The sequence below is a fragment of the Mesitornis unicolor genome, unplaced genomic scaffold, assembly GCF_000695765.1.
Source record: "Mesitornis unicolor isolate BGI_N332 unplaced genomic scaffold, ASM69576v1 scaffold18826, whole genome shotgun sequence".
NCBI classification, from domain to species: Eukaryota; Metazoa; Chordata; class Aves; order Mesitornithiformes; family Mesitornithidae; genus Mesitornis; species Mesitornis unicolor.
The window spans coordinates 8,544-19,008 of NW_010190514.1; the positions used below are offsets into that span (position 1 = coordinate 8,544).

At 49.8% G+C, this 10,465-nt stretch overlaps 1 protein-coding gene across 1 annotated transcript; it reads right to left on the reverse strand.

Moving 5' to 3' along the window:
- Nucleotides 1-3,099: 3,099 nt before the first annotated feature.
- On the reverse strand, nucleotides 3,100-4,215 carry OAF (OAF homolog (Drosophila); the record flags this gene model as incomplete). Its single annotated transcript, XM_010186431.1, has 3 exons — nucleotides 3,100-3,453; nucleotides 3,811-3,991; nucleotides 4,081-4,215. Coding segments are annotated over 3 exons (591 nt in total), but the record flags the coding sequence as incomplete, so codon positions are not given.
- Nucleotides 4,216-10,465: the final 6,250 nt, after the last annotated feature.

Consider the following 10,465-nt stretch of genomic DNA (forward strand, 5'->3'; position numbering starts at 1 on the left):
GCCCTGATCCTCAGGGCGTTCCTGGGCAGCTGCTGCTCCATTTTCTAGTGTTTTCAGCGTGACCCCCACGTCTGGGTTTTCCCCATCTTGAAGGCTGACGTGATCAGGTGTCTTCACTGCGTCACGCTTGGATTTGCTGGTGGCTCCCAGCCAGCTTGAAGGGCCTCTGGGACACAGGAGAAAGCCTGGGGACCACAAGAGCTCTCCTTCCCCATCTGAGCACCATCTATCTGTACACCAGCGAGCAGTTTCACTTGACACCCATCTTTTCCATGTGCTTTTCCCTTGCTCCAGAGCCGAGCGCCCCATCCGGAGCCGCAGGGTACCTCAAGCGGGACGGGATGCCGGGTCCACTCCGGCCAAGGATGCAGCCCTAGCCGTCGGCAAAAGTGCCCTCTCCTGGCCCTGCAGCCGCTGCCGAATGCAACCGGCATCCTCCTCCCACCAGTCCTGCTCTGCAGCTGGTGGCTGCTGCTTTTTCTGTTATTTTGTAAGCAGCGGGAAAAAATTAAATATTTCTGCGCTTTTCTCCCCAAACAGCTGTAGGAGCAAAGCCCTTCACCTGGGCACCCTTGGTGTCAGTGATGTGCCATGCAAGCAAGAGAGAATACACCCTCCTTTATTAGGCTACCCTGAAAGCACAACCTGCAGCAAGATGTTACAAAATCCCCCCGTTTCCCTTCTAGCAAGGCTAGAGATAGCGAGAGAGCTCTCTCTAAGATAGCGAGATCTTGCAGGGACCGCGATGCGCAGCTGTAAGTCGGGGCATGGACCGCACGCACCTGGGATGCGGCTCTGCCGCCATCCCCTTCCCGGGCACCCCCCAACCTCCACGGGCAGAGCCGCGCTCCGCCAGCACCCACTTGTGGAGGCCGGGAAAGCTGCACCGCCAGAGAGGGCACCCAGCCCAGAAATAACTATCGGGTTGAGCTCAGTGCGTACTGCCTGTGGACATTCAGAGCTCATGTCCTTCGCTTACCTGCAGCCCAGAGCCTCGCCGCTACAAAATAAGCACATTCAAGCTCGCTGGGTGGTCTGATTTATTGAGAGAGAAATTTAGAGTCAGTGTTCTGTTGAGGAAAACTGTGATCTTCGTTGAGGACTACAACACTCTATTTCATGGTAACAAAGTTGATAAAATCTTGCCTGTAGTTTTCAGCTGGTCCTGGTATGCAGGTTACCAGAGCGATCACGGTCTCTGACAGCCTTGAGTTAACCAGGTGCAGACGTTAGGAAGAGCAAAAGCCAGGGCAGATGACCCAAGCTGGCTAACAGATTCATTCTATGCCACACACACTATAAACCAGGGAGTTTGCGGGGGATAGCCCTCTTCCTTCTCTCTCTCTCCTTCCTGCTCCTTCTTCTGTGGTTGACATCTCGAGAGGGACTTGTTTACCACGTAAGTGAAAAAAAGCAGCAATTTCAGCTTCCCCAGAAATCACAGTAAGGGGTAAGTTGCTGCAGTGGCTCATGTGGAGAAGGACCAAGGTTGCAAAGCCCTTGTCCCATCTCTGCATTCACCACACTAGGGGGAATCAGCACTCCACATTTCTCCCTCCAGCAGCCACTGAGCTAACAGCTCTGTGCTGGCCCAAAACTGCCACCCTCATCTCCTCTCAGCTGTAGCTGCAGAGGAACAGACAAATAATACTTTAGTTAAACCGGTCACGGTGGCCATGCTGAACTGCAGGATCGTGTCCCCCTCCCCATGCATGGGTCTTCCATGTCCTAGAAGCAGGCTTCACGCTTACCCACCAGTGAACAACTCTCAATCAAGAGCCCAAACAACTGGATCACACACAGATAATGACACACAGAGAAACTTCTAGGCAAGGGTTGGTTAAAAAAAACCCACCAGTTTATTTTACCTTACAAATGATAAATAATTTGTTTTAAAAAAAAATCATTTCAAGTGTCTATTTCTTCATGTTGCAATATTAAAATACCTTTCCCTTCTCCTCCCTTAAGAGATCAATACAAAAATAATTATGACCAATTTTTTTTTTCTTTTTGTCAAAAATTTCTGTATTTTAGGCAAAAAGGCACATTGTGAAGGCTTTTTACCAGGAGGCACAGGGGTTCTCAGTGACCCCAAGAGCCTCTCTCCCCTCCTTGCTTGAGTGGAAGAGGACAGAGGAACCAGGCAGCACTCCTCCGTGCTTTTTGTCTGATGCTCTCCAGGTGTATAGCAGGGCCAAGGCCATCTTCACTGTTGTCCCTCTTTTACATACAGGGGAAACCAAGGCACAGCAAAGCAGTACAGTTATCTAAGAGCTTCTTGTGAATAGCTGGCAGAGTAGGACATAAAACTGGACATGGATGTAGAATGTTTTCTACAAAATGACAGTGCAAACCCACCTGGGATCATCCTCCCCCCTTGCAACCACAATGTTATGGCGAGAGTTACAAGTCTCCAGATGTTTCTTTCTTAGCGGGAGAGTCACAGGACGAACTCAAAACAGTTGGGCCTTCACTAGTTTAAACAGGGATTAATAAGAGCCTTAATTACTAGCCCTTTAGGGGCAAAAGTAATCGCTGGGATATATGCCCCCACTGTATCTTCTAGCCACAGGAAGGATATAACATCCAGTTGGACATGAGAAAAAGCTACAGGCAGGCTCTTGCTTTGGGCAGGCTTCATACTTTCCTTGTTCAGGGCATGTGGTCCCATAAATCAGCTGTTTTCCCTTTGGGAGATGCTGTCGTGAAGTCAGTGAAGGGGATTCTTCAGTGGCAGAGATGTTTGTCAACCCAGGTCATCAAGACCATTCCTCTCTTTGCCCTGACCACTCATCAGGATGCTCGAGGCTAACAAGTGATCAGAGCTGCCCCCCTTCACATCTGCCAGCTCCAGAGCACGGCAAAACACAGCCCTCCCAGTGCTTCACCCCAGAAAGCTGCATCTCCTGCTTCTTCCAGGAAGCCAGACCCCCCCAGCAGCTGGCAGGAGAGCATCAACACAGTGCACTGAGCCTGCTCATCACAGTATGAGGCAGCATCAGGTGGGGAGGGAGTCACAGGAGGCCAGAAGAAAAGGCACACACACAGCGCTCTCCTGGTACAAGGCATCATTGTGAACCGTATTCTTTCTTTGGAGCAGCTCCAGGAGGCCCTTAGCATCATAAACGGTGGCAGGAGGCAGGTGAGCTGCCCCTTGAAAAGGTCTGGCCTGGCTTTTCTAGGTCTCCTCATCCCAGAGACATAGCTGCTTCTGCGGCACATAGTAATCAAAGGTGTAGCCCTTCTGGCAGCTGCGGATGCCACATTTGTAAGAGGAAACCTTGCCCCCAGCATCACGACTCTTGCAGTACTTCAGCATGCACGGGTACCACTCGATGCTCAGTGAGTAGCTGCAAATGCAGGGTTTCCAGCGGTCTGCACACAGCTTGCAGCGCTGCAGGTCAGGGAGATCAGATGTCTGTGGCAGGACCTCGAACATGGAGCCATCCACCCCTGTGGGAGAAAGCAGAGACATCGTTCAGGGCACCAGGGAAAGTAGCCAAAAGGTACACAGTGTGTAAAGAACATATTTCTTTTGGGTGATGGCCCAGGTGAAAGGTTACCTTGAAAATACCTGCCTAATATGAGGCTCACTAGGAAAGCGCCATCAAAAGAAGTCAGATATGCTAACAAATAGACTAGTGCAATGTCATGTGTAAGCAAGTGATACACGTGCCTTAATCACCATAAAGACAGTGAAAGAGAAGCCAAAATGATCTGTTCTGATCACCAGAAACCTACCAGGAGCAATCACAGCAGAGTGCCAACTTGCTGACAGGAGCAGTTCCCATGAAACCAAAGGAAACTCACCTTTCTCCAGCCAGAATTTGACATCATCTTCTCGGGTGTAAATGGCTTCTTTGGCCTCTGCACAGACATTGTGGATGTGAGAGCTCAGCTGGGCCCCCTTGCTGAAGTTGACAGCCACATCCATGCTGAGGTGCTCCAGGCCCCGCACCTCCTCGGCCTGCCGCACTGTCCTGGGATTTTTCTGCAGAGGGTGAAATAATGAAGACTCAAATCCTGGTTGCAACTCATGATTTCTTATAGCACTGAAGCCAGGTGCAGGGTGCCCCTTACCTGCCGCAGCTTTGCCATAGACTCACTGGGGATGATCTCGTTGCGGTGAAGCCGTGTGACGAAGCAGAGCGCCTGGAACTGGCTCTGGCCCCTCTCCAGCTCCCCTAGGATTAAGGCACGGAATATCTTCACCTCCTGACAGAGATAAATAAAGAGAGAGTCACACACCTGTGGCATCAGTGGGGTGAACCGAGAAGTCAGGGTCAAAGAGAAGGCTCCAGCAAAAAGAACCAAGTCAAAGGTCTCGTACTTGTGCTAGCTGAGCACAGGGGTGTAGTCCCAGGTTCAATCCCACCCAAAAGCCTGCAGCAGAGTAACACACCTGTAAAGAGGTAAGGGTTTTCGCAATCCCACTCTGGCAAGGACAAACAGCTGCCAGGTCACAGCCCACATCCACAGCTGCCTCAAACAAGAGCTGGGGGTTTCTGTCCTTTACCAAGAAAGGAGGCAAATCTCCAAGGAGTTTTGTTTTGTTAAACAAATACCTCACAGCCATTATCTCCATGCATTACTTAGGGTGAGCAGTCCCAAATTTTCTCTGCTGCCTTCCCTCACTTGTTTCTGAGGAACTGATACCCTCGAGAACAAATTATTCATTCCTGAACCCAACGGCATGTGGAACAGAAATGAAAGTCAAATTGTTCGAGCCAGAGGGAGCCCATTACGATCAGCTGCAGCTGACCTTCTATTCTGCCTGGGTCAATGGTTTTGGCACTTTATATACAGAGCTTCTGACATGGATTGTAGCCCATCTCCAAAACCACCCTGGAAACCAGTCACAGTTACCTCCACCTTCAATAACAAAATCTCCCTATACCCTGTTATGGCACAGATCAACACTGATTACAGGTATCAACTCATCCGGCTTCAGGGGCACTTGCACGCTCTGTGGGAGTCAGCCATCCCCTGTCCTGGTGTCAGACCATGCTGCTACAGGGGCTAAGCAGATGAATTGGAACAGTGCCTCCTTCTCTGTATGAAGAGCAATTATTGCCTTTTGGCATCCACCTACAGCAATCACCTTTAATGTCCTCCGTAGAGAACTGGATGGGTACTGGTGGCTGGGGACCAGCAAGCAGAAGCTATGCCAAGCTGCTAAGATCATCTCTCTCTTTCTTGCTTCCTGAGCTATTCCTGTTACATGGCTCATAAGCTTGGCTTCTTCCAAAACTCCTCTTGCTCCGAGAAGAAGGGAGCCTTTCTCTTTTCTACAAAGACTAAGCAGTGCCCACACTGAGTTTTTCTGCAGACTAGCTCATACAGCCCAACACTTATTCCCTGCCTTCTCTTCCACCTCCAGAAGAGAAAAAGATGTGCAATTCAGTGTGCTTCTGGACAGCTGAAAAAAGAGCTGCAATTTGGGATGCGTTTCCCTCACCAAGACAGAAGATTTTGCTGGATGCATTTGTTGACTGAAAACCCACCACAAGAGCACGACACAAAGTACGTTTGGGAAGAAAGAGATTCCAAAAATATCTGTGCAATTACTACAGAATCATTATTTTCTGACAGCCTTAATGGGGAGAATTCCCCCTCAGACACTGGCACCGCTGGAATAACCCACACTCCCACCTACGTCTAGTCCAGCTGAGCTCTTCTGCTCTGAGCTCCTGTACTGTGAAAGGCCCAAGGATGAGCAGACTAAAACTAGCAGCTGACCCTGGCATATTCTTCAGCTGCAGATTTGATTTAACTCGCTTTGTACAATCAGCGTTCAGTCTGGAAAAAGCAAACAGGGATAGCCACGTTCTGTACTCTCCTCTACAGAGAGGAGATTAAAAACAGTGCAGTACTTCCCAGGTTGGAGGCAATTTTTGTAAAATGAGAGCATACTGAGCAACTGATTAATCCTTCTGATCTGCCTATTTAATCATTAGCCTTCAGACACCCAGCTCTCCTTCTCGTGAGAGATTTACTGCTCAGCACATTTGTTGGTACTGAGGGGAGTGCACTGGAAAAGACAGGAATGGTCCGGGTTTGCCAGTGCTGAAATAGCCAGCGAGCCAACGAACGGCTGTATTTTCAAGAAGTCAGTCTCGTCTCTTCCCCAGCCCTGCTTCACCTCGCTGTCTCAAAGCCTTGCCTGGCTCCCCCCAGCCCTGGCTACGCAACCTCAGGTGGAGCAAGAACCGAAGCTCATCACACCATAAATACGTCGTGCTTCTCACACGGAAAGAGCTACTGAAGTTTTTCCTACTCGGAGGGAGCCTTTCCCTCCCCACCTCACCTCTTTCCTACCAGCAGCAGTAGGGTGAAGCAGTGCCAAGGTGGGTACCTGGCCAAGGCAACAACGGCACCTTTAATTCTGGGTTTCTGCAAGATTTCCCAGCAGGGAACAAGCCCCAGCAGAACATTGCCTTTGCAATGTGGGGACTCTCCGGATGAACTCATCACGGGGGCGTTGAGAATCTTTGGCCCTGACCCGCACTGGTGTGGCACGTACAGTTACAGCTATTGTTCAGGTTTGGACGATGAACGCTTGGTGTAACAGAACAACCAGTTCTGCCGCTGTCCTCCAGCCATGGCACTGGAGATAACTGCAGCCTTGGCTTTCACAGCAAGAGGAGAGCAGCTCCTCTTTCCCAAAGGCAGGAGGAAAATCAATGCACTGAGCTCCCAACAGCCCAGGTTGCCTGTACCTATTGAAGGGACTTGCAGCAAAGAAGTAGCCTGCAGGAAGGAGCAGGGAAATCAAACTTCTTCAGCTCCTCCAGAGACTGTCATCTGGGGTGTGAGAACAATTCAACCTCCATCTCCAGGGTTTATCCAGTAGAGACTCACAAATCTGTGTGGTCTAGATCTGAGCCCAGCCTCTCAACTTCATGTTGAGTGGAGCAAACAAGTTCCCAGGGAAATAAATCATTTCAATCCCTTCCTCCCCGCAACCCATTCAGCTTTCCTGCCAAATTCCTCCCCCCAGGGACATCAGTGCTGCTGTGGGACCCACTTTCATCTTTGCTGTCGCATGCCTGCTCAGAGCGGGGGGTACACGTGAAGGGGATGTGCTGCTCAGGGCACTGGGCACTTCACTTACCCCCTCGGCAGCCTTTGCTGTGGTCACAGCCCTGCCTGCACCCCTGGGGGACAGCTACAGCTGGTCAGAAAGCCATTGTGCTTGTAAAACACAGGGAATGTGTTACGGCATCCACACTGGGGGTCCAGCCAGCTGAGCTACCCTGACTGGGTGGGGATTATGGTTTTTAACTCCTCTCCTACTGGAAATGGCTAAAATGAAGACGCTTTGTGCATTGCCTCTTATACTCAGGTATCTATATCGGCAAATTAAGGATGAGCTGGGAGAGGGGGTTAAAAAGCACGTTTTCAAGAGCAATATGGTTTGACCCCAATTCTTACAAGCACTGAGCAGCCAGAGATTTCCAGAATGCTCCAAGATGCTTAGAAAACCACCTTCTAGTTAAGCATCCTCGTGCTTTGCACCCACAACCCGAGGGATGCCTCTAAGTAACTGTCAGGAGCCACTGCTGAAACTGGATCCCACCTAACAAGTGATTCCCCCAAAGCCACGGAGTGAGCCAAGGGCAGCTCTGGCCCAAGCTCAGCCCTCCAGCCCCATGCTCAGCTGCCTTTGCGTGTGGTACAGCTGCCATCTACACACATGGGAGTGTCAGTGCAATTGAGAGAGCATTTTTAGCCACCTCAGGGTAACAAACACCATCATATGTTAATGGGCTCACCATATCCCTTCTGCCCTCCCAGAGAGTGCTGAATGACCTTCCTCTCACATTTCTGCTATCTCTATAGAGGAGAAGATGCTCCTTTCCAAATTACATATATACCATCTTTGGGCAGATGCTTTCCTGAATCACCTGGTCATTTAGCACCTTACACAATGGACCCCTGGCATAAGGAAGTTCTCAAACCACTACCCCAGACTATCATATAACATCAGCTTTATTAACAAGGAAGCTGAAAGGACTGGCAGTGCAAGTGTTAAAGTACCATTACCCCTGCTTTCTCCCTCGTGTTTCCAACACAACTTTTCCAGCAACCAAAAGGAAAGAGAAAATTTTCCACATCTTTGTGCTGACCTTGGACTAAAACCACCCACTTTGTTCTCAGGCCACTGTTTAACAACTGGCAAGACCATGCTCTGCTAATTAGACACAACATTTAGGGTTGTTGTCCCCCCTCACTCCTTTACGTAAGAAGTTTTGTGCCTGACATTACTACCCAGAAAAAGAAGTGTTCTCATCACATCCTTTCAAACTGCAAGAAAAGAAATGGTCTTTGCTACTGCACTGCCCAGAGAACACCAAGTCCCAGTTTGGACTCAAACTGACCAGTTTGTGCCGCAATACTGAATGAGGAAACAAAAACCTGCCGTGCCCTGGGGATGTGACTTCTTCAGGTTCAGCTCTGGAGGGGAGGCAGGGGTGGAAGAGAAATGAAAATCCCACCTCTGTGGAAGACCCAACCCCTGCTTAAGTCCCACCCATGTCCCAGCAGTGTTAGAGCAGAGCAATGAACCGTGATCTCATTATAACATTATTACCTCCTTTCTTCTCCAGCCCTTGGTCTAGCAGCAACTTCTTGAAAAAAGAAATCAAAAAATAATCTGCTTTTGGACTAATGCTCTGCAGTTTAAGCCAGAGAAGTGGAAAAATAATTTGTGCAAAACCCCAGCATCCTGGCCACAGCATGACCACACAAACTAGCTTAGGAAAGCCAGATCAATGACCCCAGCTGCTTTTACCAAGGCTAAGAGCCTCAAGACCTTCTCTCTGGAGAGAGGTTGTGTAATGTTGGAGAGATGAGCACCAGAGCAGAGCAGGAAAATGCCTGCATGCAGCCAGAACAGGTCAGCAGGGGAAGCTTGGCCAGGCAGCTGCCTGCTCACATTACTCACTGCACTGCAAATTCATCTCCTAGGTCCTTTATGTCTTTCTGGCCATTTTCAGTTATTTTCCAGCAAAGCCATGAAACAGAGAGAGCCAGTACCCAACTGTTCTAAAACTGAAGATTAGGAACAGACTTCCACAAGTCTGGTGCTTGCAAAGCCTTCCAGGGATCATCTCCAGTATACTTCCAGCAGGAGCTGAGGGGATACATGGAGCTAAGGATTTAACCTACTGAAATCAAGATACCTTCAGAAAAATCTGTCCCCAGAAGCAGCTTGTCTATAATAAGGATGAGAGAAAGAGAAGAGATAACATAACATATACTCTGTTGCATTTGTAGATGAGATTTGAGACCAAGCTCCCCTCAAGAAGAGTTGAGGCAAGTAAAAAATGCTTAAACAAACAGCAGCTTTGGACACCAGAAGTCCCCAGGTCACATTTCGGGTTCCCAAAGGTCCTACCTAGAGGGTCTGCAATGAGTTTGGATTTTTCTTAGCCAGGAATACACTTTGGCATGCAAGTTTCCAAACTGCAGGTTTAAGAGCCCACCCCCATCTCCCTTAACTTCCCTGATGTGCTGTGTCTTCTTGGAATTCATTTTAATGGGATCGCTTCCCTGCATGTGTGCTGGAGTACACTGAGCATGCCGTCACATCCAAAATCACTTCTGCCTCTCAGAAATAGGTGGGCTTGACCCCACGCCCTGGAAGAAGGCGATCTGAGAGGCTTGCAAGGACACTTGGACCAAAAAGCATGGCTGAAAGGGGAAGGGGCACCAGAACAATCCCTGGCAGAAGGCTCACAACAGGTTGGGACACAACACCTTCTGATCTCATGGGTTGGAGCTTCCTTCTGCTGCAAGCCAAAGTCCACCTGAGCAAACAGTCTGAACGGAGGGTTGGAACAGGATAACACCTCCATGCCACCCACACAGCAACAAACAGTTCTGCCCTGTGCACCAGAATGCTCACTGCATCCAGCCAGGCTTGGCATCCTCTGATGAACGCCACGCTGGCCCAGAAGCTACCAACTCCTGCTGAGAAGTGTGGGATTCTTGGGCTTCAGCTCAGTATCACTTCCCTGCAGAGGCCACCTCACACACTGGGCTGGGATGAAAGGCCCCCCCTTACAGAGGAGCTGCTGTCAGCCCCACAGACAGCTGGCAATCAGACACTTCCCACACCACAAACATTTACTCCCAAAGACACCAGGAATCAGGAACCTAAGCTCTCCCCACTGCACACAGACTCTCTTGCCCTGGTCCTGCTCCACATCCAGTTGCTGCTGAGCCTGGCATGCAAAACTATGCTACTCGCAACTCAGCAAAGAGAAACAGAGCTGCTAGGGTGGGCTTTGCCACCAAAGATGGGATCTTTGCCACCTATTTTCACCCCAGAGGCAGCCCAGGTTACAGATGTGGCACCACTAGGGACAGCAGCCTGCCTAAATGGCTTGGAGCTATAAGTGTAAAAACCACTCCGCAAAGTCTCCAAACAAAGACCCTGATAGTACTTGAGGGTGAATGG